The sequence below is a fragment of the Schistocerca cancellata genome, chromosome 7, assembly GCF_023864275.1.
Source record: "Schistocerca cancellata isolate TAMUIC-IGC-003103 chromosome 7, iqSchCanc2.1, whole genome shotgun sequence".
Taxonomy (NCBI): domain Eukaryota; kingdom Metazoa; phylum Arthropoda; class Insecta; order Orthoptera; family Acrididae; genus Schistocerca; species Schistocerca cancellata.
This window is the reverse complement of record NC_064632.1, coordinates 306241887-306260346: the sequence shown is the minus strand read 5'-3', so window position 1 is coordinate 306260346 and position 18460 is coordinate 306241887. Positions and strand designations below refer to the sequence as shown.

At 36.4% G+C, this 18460-nt stretch overlaps 1 protein-coding gene across 2 annotated transcripts in view; it reads right to left on the bottom strand.

Moving 5' to 3' along the window:
• LOC126092166 (beta-galactosidase-1-like protein 2) overlaps window positions 1-18460 on the bottom strand; it is a 161897-nt gene that overhangs the window by 16676 nt on the left and 126761 nt on the right. For both annotated transcript variants that reach the window (XM_049907640.1, XM_049907641.1), the window contains 3 exons: window positions 13955-14142; window positions 9545-9792; window positions 4582-4794 (listed from right to left, as the gene is read on the bottom strand). In XM_049907640.1, the coding sequence (XP_049763597.1) occupies window positions 4582-4794; window positions 9545-9792; window positions 13955-14142 (649 nt within the window). The remainder of the gene's footprint in view (window positions 1-4581; window positions 4795-9544; window positions 9793-13954; window positions 14143-18460) is intronic.

Here is an 18460-nt window from a genome sequence, read left to right as displayed (position 1 = left end):
AGAGATCTGGCAATAATCAAACAGGAAAATCCAGGATGGAAAGTAACAATATTATGAAAAAGATAGTCGCTACTCACACGCACATGACAGCAGTCTCTGGCAGTTGAAGCTGTGTGAGTTGTGTTTGCATGAGTGTGGGTGTGGATGTGTCTGTCATCTATTTTTGACAAAGGCCTTGCTGCCCAAAAGCTTATTTTGTGACAGTCTTTTTGTTGTGCCTATCTGCAATTCAGCATCTCCACTATACAGTGAGTAGCAACTATCCTTTTCATAATATTTTAGAGATCTTGCAATTATAGAGTAGTCTGAGGAAACTGAAACAACTGCAGTTTGACAAGTGCACTGACAAATGCAGTTACTAGTGCTGACACTAGCATTTTCCATTTGTGTAGGAGGATTCATGTGAGACTACGCTCAGCGGATACACCACGACTTGGCCAGGACAATCTGTAGGTTAATGTCTCTCCATAGTACTATCAGTAATAAAGTGTTGAGTGGTGGTTGGGGTGAAACTGACAGATTATTGCATGATACTTAGGGGGAACTGTATGTTGACAATGTCTAGTGAACTGAAGAAGAAATTTGATGATTTGTAACCTAATCAGACAATCTGGTGTTTAGATGCTTCCCACACTGTTATCAGTTTATCCAAACATTCATTATCTGCTGATGAGAGATCTATCCTTGCCAAGTGCAGAAATTTTGTCATTAGTCTGTGAGTTATGTCCATAGAATAAATTATAGTCATTGTGTTAGCAGGCATTCATGGTTTGGATGCAGTAACAGTTGAAGAAATATAAATAGAAGCAGTAAGAGTATTAGCTGACATGAATCCTCCAAAAGGTAAAGTGACTGTAGGTAAAATGAATGCTACAAAGTGTCAGAGAACAATAATGTTATAATTCTGCCCACTGACAATGGGAATGCAACAGAGGTTATGAATGAGGCCAACTAAGATATTGGAATCTGACTAAGGGCACCACTGGCAAAGTTCTTAGAAGTTTACATGGTTAATAAAGTAAGCCCTCAATTGAACATAGTGCTCATAAATATCTATTCAGTTCAGTTACACTACCACCAAGATTTTATGGTTTGCTAAAACTTCAAGGGAAAACATCCCATTGAGACCAATACTAAATGCCAGTGGTTTGCTCATCAATTTGATGGCATAGTTCTTGACAATACTTTGATGACTGAATGTGGGTCAATCAGTCTCTTACATCAAGAATTCGGCACATTATATGAAAAATTAAATGGCACAGTGATCCAGCTGGAGGATATTCTAGTCAGTTTTGATGTGGTATCATTTTTTACCATGGTTCTGCTTAATGAAGTGTTGGAACAGTTTAAATATGGTCTCATGACCATTTACTTCAAATGGCATGAAGAGTTTTATAAACAGATGGATAGCATGTCTTTGGAGAGCCCCTTACACCAGGTAACAGCAATTTTTTTTTATGGGAACTTGAAGAATGGACATTAGGAACTGAAAAAAAGATCCATTATGTGGAAGATGCATTTTTGTTGTGGAGACATGTCAGAAAGAAACTAACTCATTTTCTTGAACATCTCAATGAGATTACCGGAAGATTCAGTTCACTATGGAGAAGAAGGTCATTGGCAGATTACATTTCCCTGGTGTGCTAGTCTTCAAGAAAGAGATGACAGCTTGGGCCACACTGAAAACCCATGCATACAGATCATTACCTACACCAGTATTCAAATCCTCAACCATAACAAAAGCCAATTTATATAATGATTTAGTGGATAGAGCAATGAACACCTGTGAACCAGATTTGCTTAATTGAGAATTGGAATATCTTACCAAGAGTGCATATTCATCCACTGAGATAGAAAGAGCTTTAAAACAGCCGCAAAAGATCATATCAATGTACAGGCATCTGCAAAATTGCATGTTTACCTGCCATTCATTTAAGATGTTACTAATCACATGGGAAAGACCTTGATGAAATGGAATATCACTGTTATGTATAAACTTGCAGAGTGCTGAAAAAGCAGGAATTAACAGGATGCCATGTCACTGTGAATACATGTAGGTGGGTAGTATGAAAAGGACAAACAAAAAACAACTAGAACAACTCAGAACCTTTAATTTTTAACCAGAGATTACCTCCAAAATTCAGGTATCTATTTTGATAGCACTTAGTTTTCTGATTACAAAAATTCCCCCTCATTCTAAGAAACATGTTAGCTGGCTAATTATTCTACCTAGAAAATTATGTACATTAGCCAAATTTGTTGTGAAATGGGGATTCCTGCAACAGTCTACATAGTATTAACAAATTAGACCATATAACTTTGTCAGTTTCTAGTTATCTTACACACCATTCAACTAAATCGCTACTAAGCTCACTGTGATTCAACTGCCACTGTCTTGGAACTTTTCCTGGTACAAATTAAAAGTTAATAAGCAGATTCAGTAACTATTCATATGCTCTTCTGTAAGTTGGAGAAGATGACAATGCTTCTGGTAGTCTACAAGTTTTCAACAATTATTCATATGCCTTTCTATAATTTGGAGAATACTTCTGTCTGAATACTTCTGTCTACAGGTATAAGTTATTTTGGTAACACTGCGTGATATTTGTATTGATAAAAGTGCAATTGACATCAAGTCACCAGCACGTAAATATTTGCGTGTCAAAGTCAGTCATGTAAACGTCTTTATAAAATTCTTTCGGCAGTCTTCACTTAGCTACCAGCTTGCAAACACCCCTGTGTAGCAATATTTTTGTATCTCACTCTGCAAGTAATAAATTATTGACAATCATCATTTAAACTGTGGCTGATGGACATCTAATATATGTAGAGATATGGGTGAAAAATTCATTATTAAAACTGTTTATGAAGTATGTTTCCACTGTTAAAAAATGTTAAGTGTAGCTGCTGGCCAGTGACATGTGAATTACATACAAATTCAGTTGAAGAAGTTGATCATTGTACTGTTTTTTGCTAGTAATAAAGGTAAAACAATTTAAAAATTTTCTCTACATTGTTCACTCAATAATTTAATAATCAGGGACAAAACACTGGGTTTCAGCAAAAAATTCATCTGACATATTGTCTTTTCTTTCTGCATTTGCAGTTAAATTATAGGATTTGGGTTCTGCCTTTCTGCAAACACACTGCTTTTTCTTTTTACCCAAGCATGTTTCACCACATCTGTGCCATCATCAGTTTACTGAAAAAACTGAAAAAAGTGAAAATATTTTAGGTTACAATTGATTTAACAAAGTGAGGCCTACAGAAACTTTTTGTTAATTTTGCTTCTTACTGTGATTTTACATTATGTGGTTCTGAAGTATCAATATAACATATAAACAAGAATATATACAGAATACATTTTGACACACCACATATCACTTTTTTAAAAATCAAGGGATGTGTTAAATTGCCAATGAAAGTTACATTTACATCATTTGGTTTGCAAATGACATGCTATTAGTGCTGGAAACTATAGAGTAGGTCCTGGAAAACCACATAAAGTAAAATCACGGTAATAAGCAAAATGAACAAAAACTTTCTTTAGGCCTCACTTTGTTAAATCAATTATAACCTAAATTATTTTCATTTTTACAATTTTTCAATAATCAAAAAGCCCATTGATGATGGCATACAGGTGATGAAGCATGTTTGGGGAAAAAGAAAAAGTAGTGTGTTTGCAAAAAGATGGAGCCCATACCCCATGCCCATAATTGATGACATAATAGTCTGGAATATTTCTAAAAGTGAAACACTTCTGGCCATTAAAGTTGACTTTTTACAAATCCAGTGTCAGCATGATGGTGGTAGAAAATATTTATTTAACAATCTTTGAGCTATAGGGCCTAATGCACTTTTTGTATACATTCCATAATATTTGTGGGATAATTTTATTAATACACTATAAAATTGTGGTACCCAAGACTATAAAGTTCTTATGTGCCAATAAATATTATTATCACTATCCACACCAATGAATAGGATACAAAAGTCTTTACTTTTAAGGGCAGGGAAGAAGATACATACCACAAGACATGAATGGACACCAGAACAGTGTACTAGCCAAGCTATCTCTAGAACATTCAATCCTCTTCAAGGATGACAGTTAATGATCTTTAAGTATAAAACCTTGATGCCAGCAGTTAGATTAAAATTAATTTAAGTGATTGTCTGCTATAGAAACTTTTATTGAACTAAGGGGAAAACTAAACATTCTCATAAACTCAAAAACAATTTTACATTGAAAGCATTTTCCAGATTTTGAGGATTTCAGTGTCACATGTATTTTATAAAACATTTCAAGAAATAACATCTTCTAAATACAGTTTTTACACCAGGACAAATCACAGAATATCAGCCAAGATTTTTATACAGTAAAATTTATGAATCCAATTGAAACCACTATTGGCAAAATAGAGAAATTAAAATTTGAGCATAATAACTACAATCACTTTTGGTCTACCTTCTTTTTAACTCCATTCACATAGATGCATGATTAACTTATCTTCTGTGTCAAGCAGCTAAGCTTTATGATAGCATAAGCTACATGAAAGTGCAATCACTGTCAGGCAGACTCACCTCTGAAGCCATTTCTTCTTGAACTGAAGAGCAAAGATTTGCCAGTCTGAGATAGCTGTCCCATCAATCAGTACAGGTCCTGACACAATTCCTTTCCTCTGATCAAAAACACCACTGTCGAGTCTGCCATAGTTAACACGTCCCCAGTTCTCAACTAGTATGTCCAGCGTGTGTGGAACACTGGCTTCTGCACTCAGTGTTGTGCTGGCATTACTGCAAGCATTATTATATTATTTAAATAATGATGATGATTCCAGAATAAATTCTCACTCTGTAATAGAGTGTGCACTGATTTGATTGTTCCTGATAGACAAAAATGATGTGCTTGTCAGGGGCTCAAAACTGGAACCTCTGCATTTCACATGTAAGTGTACTATGAACTGAGCTATCCAAGCATGGCACACAGCCCCTGCTTACATCTTTTAAAATCAGTACACACTCTGCTATAGAGTGAAAATTCATTCTGGAAATAATCCCCTAGACTATATCTAAGCCATTTCTCTGTAATATAGTTGCTTCCATAAGTGCTAGTCCTGCAAGGAATGCAGACAAATTTCTGTGAAGTATGGCATATAGGAGAAGAGATACTGGAGGAAATGAATCTGTGAGGGCTAATTGCTTGGATAGCTCAGTCAGTACAGAAATTGTCCATAAAATGCAAACATCCCAAGTTCCAGTTACAGCCCAACACACAGCTGTAATCAGCCACAAAGTTTCAGTGATGATGGTATTATAGGAATTTGTGACAATATTCTAATAATGAACTAAATAACAAACAGATGATTAATCACCTTTCTGAAGAGAGAGGACTGCCATGTCACAGATTAACTGTCAATATTTAAGAGAAAAGAGATGCCAGTGCAATTAGTGAACTCAATGGTAATTCTAGTGCAATGTTTAAAACTTTTATTGGAACAAAAACTGAGCAGATTAGATAGATCTACAACAGACTGACTGCACACTACTATTAAACCTTTATGTTAATGAATGTTGTCAAAGAAATGAACATTTTAACCCTCACTCTTAAAATAAGAAATCAACAAAGGTTTAATTAGAGTAAAACCCTCTTTATACGTTTGTTCTCCTGCCACTGCTTGGTGAGTAGATTTTTTATCTATCCATATTGATGTTAGCCTAAAAGGTCTGCCACTGCTGACAGTCATTGGAAAGCCTCTTTTGGTATGGCGTGCAGCTGCTCTATCAAATTCTGCATAATGTCTTCCATGTTCTGGAATATGGGTTCCTTTCAGAGCCCTTTTCACTTTAGGGAAAGGCCAGAAGTCACTCAGTGCTAGATCAGGGGAGTTGGGAGACTGACAAACAACAGCCATGTTGTGTTTGGCCAAAAACCTCTGAATTATTTGGGAATGATGAATGGATGTGTTATTGTGCTGAAGGAACCAGCTATCTGCTTCATGAAAGTGATGCAGAACCACTTGGTAGTTACTCCTTCTTGACATTGGTACCTTCCGAGATGTACTCATGATACCATGTCCTTGGAGTAAAAAAAGATGGTCAGCATGACTTTCACGTTGCTGTAGACCTACCCCTATTTTTTGGGTCTCGGATATGATGGATGCTTCCACTGCAGTGACTGGAACTTTGTTACTGGGTCATACCCATAATCCCAGGACTCATCACCAGTGCTCACTGTATTAAGGAAGTTGTGATTACTGTTCACAGTATCTAGCATGTCCTGTGCAATCTGCAAACAAAATTGCTTCTGCTCTGTTGTTAGCACAAATTTTCCTGAGATCCACCTGAGGGCCAAATGTTCCATTAAAATGGAATGAACAAATCCAGTACTAATTTTAACCTTGCCTACCAGTTCTATGAACATGGTTCATCTACTCTGTATCACAATGGTCCTTACATGATCAATAACAATGTCATTTCCAGATGTTGAGGCCCTACAGGAACATTCACTTCTTTCTCTGTGTAGTACCCATTGATTTGTCCTCAAACACTTAGATTGATGTCCAGAATCACCAAGATTTAAAAAAAATTGTTGCAATAACATTGTTCCACCTTTTCTGTCATTTTGCCGCCAACAAAAATTCACAGACAACCACTTACACATGTACACTTGCTAACAGCTAACCGGTGACTGGTAGTTTCCACAGGTGTGAAAAAGTCAGGCACATACACAGCATATGCCTACCACTACAGAGGGTGCAAGAGCCCTGATTCTGTTGTTGATTTCAACGAGAAAAAAGAAGATTGGGTACTTTTTGAACAATATTCATATATACATGCTGTTTATCTGCTACTATTAGTTTGCTCTTTTTTGATTAGAATGCAGTTTTTCAAAGAAAATATTTTCTTACATCTATAAATACTGAGTTATATTTGCAACACATTACTAGTTGCCACATATATTTATAACAAACTAGCTGATTATCCTTCTGTCCATCTCCTCCTCCAACCACACTCTTACCACCTCCTCCTGCCCTTCTCTCTGTCCATATGCACCCCCGCCCGCCCCCCCCCCCCCCCCCACTCTCTGTCTTTCCGCTCCTCCCCCCTCTCTTTGTCCATCTCATCCTCCCCATTTTCTCTCTCCATCACCAAGTTATCACCTGCACACTGATATCAGGATGGTGGTCCTTTGCCCCACAGTATTTCTTTTCAGGTACAAATAATATGTGTACCATGTTTGGTTGAAATTGATCTGGGCATTAAAGAGGAACTTTCTACCCACAGCATTGTTGTAGTATTCACATGTCACATATATATTACATATATTTACCATATTTCACACACATTTGTACACACATTTCACCTGTATCTGTAGCAAATTTGCCCTGCAGTTCCATTTTCATGAAGTTCAATCCTTACATTTTCTGAAGAGTGTATCTCATGGTACTCATATATTTGAATACTGTCTCTGAAATGTGTTGCAAATATGGACAAAATAAATCAAAATATTCTGCATGATGTGGCAGTTATTCACGCAACTCAGTATTTATAATGTCATATCTGCTAGACTATGTGTTGTACAATAATATAATTTTGCATGTACATTTGGTGTTGTATGTGAATACTATCTGCAAAATATGTCACAAATTAAGTTAGTAGTAAAGTAGTAATAAATTAAAGCATCATGCTTCATGCAGAATTTTACTGCATGAACAGCAAAAATGTAGTAAGTGCTAAACTTTTTGTCCTTTCATCATTCTCTCAGGGTTGTCAGCGAGAAAAAATTCTATAAAGGTTTAAAATTATGTGTAAAGTTTGCTGCAAGCCACTAAATGCTCTCATTCTCAAATACTGCATAAAAAAAAGCCTGAGTATTCACATGTTGTGGGCTGTACTTCTCTTCCACCCCCACTACTATCCCTCTGATAAGTAGGTGGTACTTACCTACACACTGATTCTTTCCAGACAGCCAGTAATATGTGTACCAATTTTAATTCAAATAGGTCCAGTAGTTTAGGAAGAGATGTGGAATGTACAAAAACATATTTTTATAATACATATGGATGCTGTTATTTGCCCTATAGCTAACAGAACTTTTCAATCCCTGAATCTAGATACTTAGATAATTTGTAGATGGGTAACTAATTAGGCATGTTTTTATTCTCTTTTTAATTGCTATGGATCTCAGTTTCTTGCATAATGTTAGATGGAAACTTATTGAATATCATACCACAAGAGTACATAACTCTGTTCTGAAACCTAGGCATGGAGGCAAAGTCTACATGAAAATAATTTTTGAGACTTGATTGTGTAAATTACAGTCAAGCCGAAATGGATTCTGTTATCAGCAACAAAATCCATTAAGGAGTAAATGTACTGGGAAGAGTGTGTAAGAGTTTCAAGATACTTAAATAGGCTTCTGCAAGATGTATAGTTACCTACTTCACACAATATTCTTATTGTTCACCTGTCTACATCTATGTCTGAATCTATATTTTGTACTAGTTATTAGGGTTTCTTCCTGTTCCATTCATGTATGGAGTGCGGGAAGAATGAACTAACACTTTAGTTACTTTAGGTGCCTTGCACCAGAAGGTAATTCCATAGCACATCAGGGACTGAAAACATGCAAAGTATGTTAACACTAATGTCTTTAGTTCAACACAATGAGAGATGTTTCTAAGGTGATAACATGCTGAACTGTGTTCCTTGATTAGTTCATATGTGTGATGGACTCCATTTTCAATTGATATAAAGCTGGACCCCACAGAACCTTACACATTGTGCTTTATTCATTATGTGTCCATAGATATCTACTTCTGATGCTAAACAGTTGTCATTGCTTCTTTGAAACTATATGATATGAGTCTGTGTGGGTTTGACTTAAAACACATGTAGACCTGTTTAGCTGTCATTTGAGCTTAGTTTGATAGGATTGAGTTTGTACCTTTCATTAGAATGCTTGTCATGTCAGCAAATGTTACAGTTCGTGAACCACCCTACAAAAATCATTGGAAGATCATTTATCTATGATAGAAACAAGAGTGAGCCCACTACTGAGCCTTGTGACACTCTGTACATTTTGTTTCTCATTCTAAGATTACTTTTATGCTTGAGATACAGTCCATTAATGAGAATCTCTGTTTTATATTGCAAAGATAATGTCCCACCTTGCAAGAGAGATGTCATTAATTGCATAACACTTTAGTTAGCTAAATAGAACTTCAAAATCAACACAATCAAAGTTTTGGCAAGATCACAGAATATCCCAACAAGATACTTTTTCTTGTTTAGGTCTACTAATACTTCACTTTAGTTGTCTTCTATTCCCTTCTCTGTCACAAATGCTTTGTGAATACCAAACTGAGAGGGTAGTAACAAGTTCTGCTCAGTTAAATTAGTCAATATTCTATAGTAGGCATTTTCTCAAACACTTTTTGAAAGAGTGAAAGGAGTGATATAGGTCTGTAATTAGGTGCACTTTCCTTACCTGCAGTTTTGTAGATGGGTGTAAAGAACAATGAATTTAAGTCCTACTCATTACCTTTGTTCCCAAAAACCAAAGTTTTTCAACTGTTCCTTTGAAGTTAGTGGTTCAGTTATGTTTTCTCCATCAACAAGAACTACTGCTAGATCTCGGACATGACCAATAATTTGTAATACTGAGTTTTCTCCAATTATTGCATCACTTTTTCGGTAAAGCACAAAACCATAACTTTGCCCATTGCCATTGTTGATGTCAAGAAATTCCATTGTCAGAATATCAGTTGCATTAACACAATCTCCAGCATCCTAAAAAAAATTAAATATGACAATGGAAATAGTATCACCTGCAGAAAAATTATAGTATATCTTTGCAAAAAAAAAAAAAAAAAAAAAAAAAAAAAAGGAGGCATGAAATGCACAATCTTACACTAAAATATTTCCATTTCATCGATTGAAAGCATGAGTCTCATTTATGCACCTAGTTTTTAACCCTTTCCGATCCACTGTCAGACTAAGTGTAACATTACAATTTTCTGCAAAAGCTCTGATGGTGGACGCATTTCCATAAATGTGCTTTCCATCTGCTATGTTGTTGGAATTCACTAGGCACGTGGTAGCACTTAGCATGGAGATCTGAAAATTCAAACCATGTTGCATTCGCACATTTCTAGTATGATGCTTGCTGGTAGAAAACATGTAGGTGTTGATGACATTGCCGGGTGGCTTCTTGAAGACATTGAGGATGAAGAAGAATTTAGTGGCAAAAGTGACTGGGAAGAAACATCCAACATGTGCAGTAATGGAAGTTCTAGTGGATTAGAATCTACAGGTTGAGTGGAAAATGATGAAGACAGAGCCTGTAGCAAATACCTGGAAAGTTTATGATGATGGTGAGTGATCTTCCTTTTCCTGTCACACAACAAGGTTTCACCATTCCTCACAGAGCTTGATCAAATTCCAAATTTGAAATATTTCCAGTTCTTCTTCATTGACAGGCATATTAGTGAAACTGTGAAAGCTACAAATATGTATGCTAAAGGAAAGACAAGGAAAGTCTCTCCACTTACAAATCACTCATTGTGGCACTTGGGGAGGGACATTTCATTAGAAGAATTTAAGGCTTTTCTTGATGTAACATTGAACACAGCCTTGAATTTTTTTATAACTGCATGAACACAGTAAATAAAAAATTAGTATTATTATTCATTTGTTTTTCTATTATTTGACCTGCTGATGTGTGTAGTTTACTTCAGCCATCAACATAAATTTACCTATGCATAAAGAAACATTCGGAAATTGCCTTGGGTGATTACGTAAATATTAGGAAAGTTAAATGTTGATTTTCACTTCAAAATTTAAGCCCTGGATGTCTTACACCTGTGCTCAGTGTTGTAATATTGTGCTGTCCTGAGCAATGAAAAATTAAAATTATATTTAATGTAAATCCCATGCTTAATGTATTTCAAAGTACGAGCTACTGTAGCAGAGATTGAATTACTGTAAAAATAGGTAAACTTAAAAAAAAAGATCATTAATTTCCTGGGTTGAATAAATTTTGATAGCAGTCAACAGCCAGGCAGCAGAAGTAAAAATGATAAGTACATGAACAATGTATTAACAAGATGGTGATGTGAAATGGAATGAAAACTGCAATACATAAATTCAAGTGTCATCCCTAATGTCCAGAAATAGCCTAATCAGACATGAGCACATGTGTGGTTTGTTTGTTTATGGAAATTAGCTGTTGTTTGTTTATTATTGATTGTGTATTGTTTGCAAGGATTTACTAGGAGGGTGGGGAGTCTGAGTTTTCCGTAGTTGCAGATTGACTTCTTCATCAGTGGTTGTTAATTTCTTCGATGTTCTAAGGAAACTTTTCTTTGATCTTAGCAATTATGGGTAGGGTTGTTTCCCATGCAGAGGATGCATTTTTTTCTGTTCCAATTTCATTCTTTCCCTGTCTGCTGCTGTTTCTCTTCAAACAGGAGGTGGTGCAATTTCTGCAAGGTGGTAGAGCTGTTTGACTGGAGTTGACTTCAAGCAGCCTGTTATAATTCTGCAGGGTTTGTTTAGGGCAATGTCCATCTGTTTGGCATGTGTTGACGTATACCAAATAGGACAGGTATACTCTGCTGCAGAGCAGCATAATGCCATTGTAGAAGTTTGGATGGTTGCTGCTTGACTGCCCAACTGTGATCCAGACAGTTTTCTCAGTAGGTCGTTCCTGGTGGAGACTTTTGATTTTAAATCCATGCAGTGTTTTTTGAACATTAGAAATCTATCAAATGTTTCAGAGTGTTACAGTGTTCCAGTTTCACCCATGAACATTCTATCTTTAACTTGTAGTCTTTGATAGGTTTGGTTTAAGATGGTTTGTTCTGTAGTATTTTGACAGAACTTCAAGAGCACTCTTTATGGTGATTTCAATTCAGTTTCTACTGAATCAAAGTTTGTGCTTTTGGTTAACAGAGTGAGATTATCAGCATACAAGAAACTCCTGCAGTTGGGGCTGTGGGTTGGTCATAAGTCCAGAACTGGAGCCAATACGCTTCCCTGGGTAAGGCCATTTTACTGTAGCCTCTATCGGCTATGCTGTTCTTGGAGGTCAACAAAGAATCTTCGTTTCTGTAGAAGATTTGCAGTGAGCCTGGTGAGGCTGAAATCCTTCGTTATTTTGTAGACCTTGTTTAATAGTAACTGGTGGTTGTTGGTGCCAACTATGGAGGGCTAAGATGCCCTACCATTCTGCCTGGGAAAGATTTACAGAATCTTTACCCCCTCTTTGTGATGAGAATTGGCTGCAAGTTCTTGAATAGGCTGAGGTCAGGAATCACAGATCATGGGCTAACCTGGCAAGATGGGGATACATTGAAGAAAAAAAAAAAAAGCCAATGTGACCGAGGGCAAGAACAGACTGTTCAACATATGCTTCAGTGTCATCTGTGTTCAGCCACCTGCACAGAAGATGACGTTCACCAGACAACAGAAAATGCGCTAGAAGTGGCCAAATTTTTGTCAAATATTGTATAAACTGTGTTGATCCATCAACAATTTTATTTACTGTGGTTTATATATGTTTTCTGACATCAGAATAATAATAATTTATGAGTGTGCACTGAGAAGTAAAGGAGGGTGTCCTCTGGGTAGGTTTAAAATGTATGAGGCAATGAGGGATTTGGGAGTTGGGGAGGTAATGCGAGGGCAGTAGAAGCAAAAACAGGTGGCACTCAGTAGCAGTACTGAAAATTGGTCTAAAAGTGGAATGACAGTTACATAATTGAGAGGGAGGGAGATGTCTGTGTGTGTGTAAAATTGAGAGAGAGAGAGAGAAATGAGGAAGGAGAGAATGAGAGAATGGTTTGTTATGTATTGGCCTAAGAAACCACTTATGAGCAGCTGGTGTCACTATTGCCATGGATGGATTCCTGTGGATGTCTGTGTAGTTATGTGTATACTCAAACTAGAGGAAGAAGTTACAATGCCTCTGAAGTTACAATGCCTGACAAAAACAAGGGAAAAACCCAGAAAACATGGTAGATGCTGGATGTGTACACTGTCAGTGGATACGTAAATGATTAGAGCTGCAATTCCCTGTGGCAGGTAGAATGGCCACGAGAGTGTTTATTGTTGTTTATGTTTAGTATTGTTATCAACACATATACATGTGTGTACAGTGTAAGATGTTGAGCAATCACTGTGAAGAACAAAGAGTTGTCATATGCTCATCCGTGATACTGTTATCAGCACCTGACAGCATTTTAAGGGAACCTCATTGTGGATTTCCATTTGGCCAACTAGTCAAATCATGCATTATCTAGATTTGTGGGACACTGAGCTGTGACAGTGACTCGGTGTCAGACTGCAGGAAATGTGAAGGCAGGAATAGGCATTGTCAAGGTTCCAGTCTACCATATTTCCCCAGCAGAAGGAATAACCACTGCATTGTACACCACACACATCTGTGTCTCTCATATGAAAACAAGTAATGGACTCCCTCCAACATTCTGTGTCAGCCCACATGACTGGTCAGAGACTAGCAGCAGGCATAGTAGGGGACTACTGTCCCATACATAGGTTGTCTTTAACAACACAACACTTAAAACTGCATTTGGAGTGGTACCATGACCAGGAAGCATCGTCTGCTGATGAATGGTGTCACATTGTGTTCAGCAATGAGTCATTTCTCTGTATTAACCTGGATGGTCATCATCAATGAATATGACAGCAGCCTAAGGATAGGTGCAGTATATGACTACATACTTTGTGGTATTATGAAAACCTTGGACTGAACAGCCTCATGAGTTGTGCAATGTTTGCTGATATTTTTAGTTTAAAGTTTACCATAGTAATACCTTAACCAAATAGTAAATCCAAAATTCTGAGTTCATGAAGTGCTAATGATATTAAAATTAGATTGTACATCTCTTTCAGCTAAGGCTGTAACAAAAGTGAATGTAGCTAAGGTTACCACTTGTGCAACTAAATCATCCAAACTCAGCTGTCCAAGAAGAGGGACATCAGGATAGGCTACTTTAGTAGTCTCTTTTGGAGCATCTGCTTTGAGGAATTTCTTGGGAGCATACTGATCCAAGAGCTCTTGCACTGCCGTGTACTTGTCTGTGTAGTCACCTGCCTCTGTCAGTGGTGCATCATAATCTGAAACCAAATAATAAAGGCTAAAATATCTCTGTAGTTGTTGCTAAAGAGGCAGAATGAGGAGAAGTCCATAGGAACCTGCACATTTATTCAGATAATAGTTTTTGATCTCCAAAACATTTTTGGCATGCAAAGACTTTAGAATGAAATCCTGAAAGTTTATAGCATCACCTGTAGGAAAAATATTCATTCCACTACTGAGTCATATGAATACTCAGGCTGAACATCTGCCAAATATGTGGAGGTCTGTCTTTTGCCTTCCTCACTGGCATCATCCAACATGACAAACTGTGTTAACCTAAAGACAAGAATGTATGCTTACATTGCATACTCATATTTTCACTCCCTGTTGTCTTACACTATTATTTTCTGGGCCAGTGCACCAAAATCAAATAAATTATTTATTCAGCAGCAGTGAGCAGTAAGAATACTGTGTAAATTATGTGACCATAATTCTTCCAGAAGCCTTTTTAAGGGTCTTGGAACTCTTACACTTATTTTACTTTTTAATTGTTTTTGTTGCTGATAAACAAAATCAATTTCAAATAAACTGTGGTATATACAGTCACAATAAAAGACACAAAAATAATTTTCATTCAGACTTTGATTCCTCTTCCAGAGTTCAGAGTGGAGTTATGTACGCTGATGGTATGATATTCAATAAGCTCTTGTCTAACATAAAGCAAGAAACTTTGAATCCCCGCCAGTTCAAAAGCAAATTAAAAATATCTCTTATTAACCATTCTTTCTACAAGTTATGTGAATATCTAGAATCAGAAATATAAGATTTCTGTTAGCTACATGGCAAGTAATATTTTTTGTTATAAAGCTGTGTAACAAGTAACAATTTACTAGATGAGGACTCAGCATGTATAGATGTAATACCATTGTAATCAAATAAATATTAAATTGTTAATAATAGATACACAGCTAATAAACAATAAAAGTAAGGTGGCAGCAGATTTTTTTCCAAATAACAGCTATCTTACTACTTTACTAGATTAAATTTGTATGATACAATCATGAATAACACTAAGCACAATGGGGGGTAGTTTCCTGTTACTACAGTATATGGCATAAGTCTCTTATGACGTCTTTGTCTCATGTTAATGTATATCTTGACTTGTTCCACATTCCTGATGATTCTACTTCTTGGTGGTATCCCTGAAACCATAAGTGAGGAACAAGGAACTGAACATCCATGTCACATCACAGAATGTGAAAGTCAGAGGCTCACCCACTCTGTAGAGTAGGATAAGTGGCAATCTGTGACAGATTAATCATACACAGTTGGTGTACCTGAGACATATTGAGTCTCATCTTTATCTGTGGTAATGTAGTAGTTCAAAGCAATGAATTAAAACTTTTGCCAGCACCAGGAATCAAACCCAGGTCTCTTGCTTACTAACCAGGTGCACTAGTCATCACACCAAACTGACAAGCAGCAATGACAACTGCATGATTACGTTTGTATGTCTCTATCTCCAATAAATATAGCAACTCATGCCTCAACCCCATCTAAACTTGCATCAGTATTGCCAAGGCTCTCCAATGTTGGAAGAGCACCTTAACAATGAGCAAAATGGGGTTAATCCTACCTAAATCCCAGGTATAGGTGATACATTAATCATACATAGTTTATGTTCCTGAGACATATTGAGTCTCACTCCTTTATCTATGATAAAGTGCCAGTGTGGTGTAATGACTAGCACATCTGCCTTAGTGAGCAGAAAACCTGGGTTCAATTTACAGCACTGGTACAAATTTTAATTCACTGCTTGAGCCTACATCATTGTCATAATCTGTGAGAGATCTTATGAAACAGTACAATGTTCCGTAGATCACCCAGTGACTTTGTCAGTTATGATTGTAGTTGGAATATTCACCTGGGCTCCCATGGGACCTGTGATAGAAATCAGAGGCACCATGACAGCTGTGGACTATGAGAATGTTATTGTGGATCACCTGCATCCCTTCATGCTCAATGTCTTCTTCAAAGGTGATCGCATCAGGTAACTGTCCATGTCATAAGGCCAGAATTTTGCTACAGTAGTTTGAGGAGCATTTCAGTGAACTTATGTTGTGTTTTCATCACCAGATTAGTCTGATCTAAACCTGATGGAACACATCTGGGATGCCATCTGGGACCACCTGCACACTCTCAACTACCAACCTGTAGCTTACCTGACCTGTGCATAGATACCTATTGCCACATACAATCAGAAACTTACCAAGGACTTGCTAAATGCATGCCATCTAGGAACACTGCCATGATGTCTTCCAAAGATGAACCAACATGGTACTGAACAGGTGGTAATGAATGTCTTTGCTTAGCAGTGTATATCAAATAGTTTAAGTGGTTTGGTTTCCATCCATGAATCATGCCAAGCATGCAGTTCCAGAGGCTGCAGTTGAATAAATACGTACTTCATTCCAGCAGATTCCTCATAAGTCAATTCAACAAGCAAGTGTACCACACACCATACCAAAGGTTTCATCTTTGACAACCACCCATATGTTATAAACAGGGGTAAATCCCCCTACTGACACATCATATATGACTGTTTTTTTCAATGTGACACCATTAATGTTGAAGAGAGAGGCAGTTCTTTGTTACAAAACATAGTCAGGTCAACAACATGTTCCTGTTTCAGCTTCAGCTAATTTCATGCTCCACAAATCATTTGCATGATAAATTGTATTGATTTGGAACAAGTTATTTTATATTCATATCAGAAATTATTTTGTAAATATGACTACATATTGATTTTTAGAAGTTTTTTTTCAGGTTAATAACTTTTTTGGTTAGTGTACACCACCTTTTACCCATTACAGTAATAGAAATACTTCTGTGGGATAGAAGGAGTTATCAAGATAAAAATTTTTCAGTTTGTTTTTAACTTTTACTTCACTGTCCATCAGACATTTTATATCACTGGGTAAGTGATCAAAAATTTTCGTTGCAGCATTGTCCACCCTTTTTTGTGCTAAAGACATTCTTAATGCAGTATAATTAATGTCACTTTTTCTTCTGGTATTGTAATTATGCACATTATTGTTCCTTTCGAACTGTAGCCAACTATTTAAAATGAATTTTGTGGCGGAATAAATAAACTCTGTTAGTCAAAATGCCTGACTTCTTAAACAGATTTCTATCATAAGGTCATTAGTGTACACCAAATATTATTTCTACAGCACAGTTTTGAGAAACGAAGACTTTCTTTCTGAAAGATGAGTTACCCCAGACCATTATTCCATATCACATTACTAAATGAAAATATGCATCATGTATCAACTTACTAATCTCTCTCTTCCAGAGATTTGCAACGATTATAAATGCAAATGTTGCTGAGATAAATTGTTTTAGGATTTCCAAAACCAGCTTTTTCCAGTTTAAACATTTATTGATATGATTTTGAAGTTTCTGCACTGTTTTATTATTTCCTTACCATGTGTTACACAGATCACTGGTGTAGTACCTCCAGATGTGCTGAAATGAATATGTTGCGTCTTTCTACTATTGAGAAGGGTCCATTCACAGAAAACCAGTCAATGATACTTCTGAGAACACTGTTTACCATTTTTACTTTTTCTGCATGTATGCTTGGATTGATTAAAATAAACAAAAAGAACTAATTCTTCTTGTTGTATATTAGATGGAAGATTTTTTATATACATGAGGAACTATAATGATCATAAGTTTGAGCCTTGTGGACCTACTTACATGATTTCTCCCCAGTCACAATAATATCCCCTGTTTACATTGGTTGAATAACTAAGAACAACTTTCTGCATTGTTTTGGTTGGAATGACATTATACATTGACTGGCTATACCATCAATCCTGTAAAACCATGGTTTATCTTTCCATAAAGTTAAATGCCTTAGACAGGCATGGAAAAGACAACTGGCACTATTTTATTTTAACACTTGTAAAATTTGGTGAATGAGTGTGCAAACAGCATTCTCAGTAGAATAACACTTTTGAAACCCAAACTGTGATTTACTGAGAATATTATTGTTGTTCAGGTGAGATACTATTCTAGAATACATCACCTTCTCAAAAATTTTAGAAAATGACATCAGCACTGAAACCAGTTGATTATTATTGACATATCTCATATCGTCTTTTTTATAGAGGAGTTTAACAAAGACTTATTGCACTCTCTCTAGATGCATTACATACTTTAAATAAGACTGGTTGATTGGCTGATTTTTATTTGGTCCTATTTGATTGCATTATGTACAAAGCATGTACCTGTAACATGGGACAGGTCAACTTAGTATCTTAAAATATTTAGCCTACCTATTACAAAACA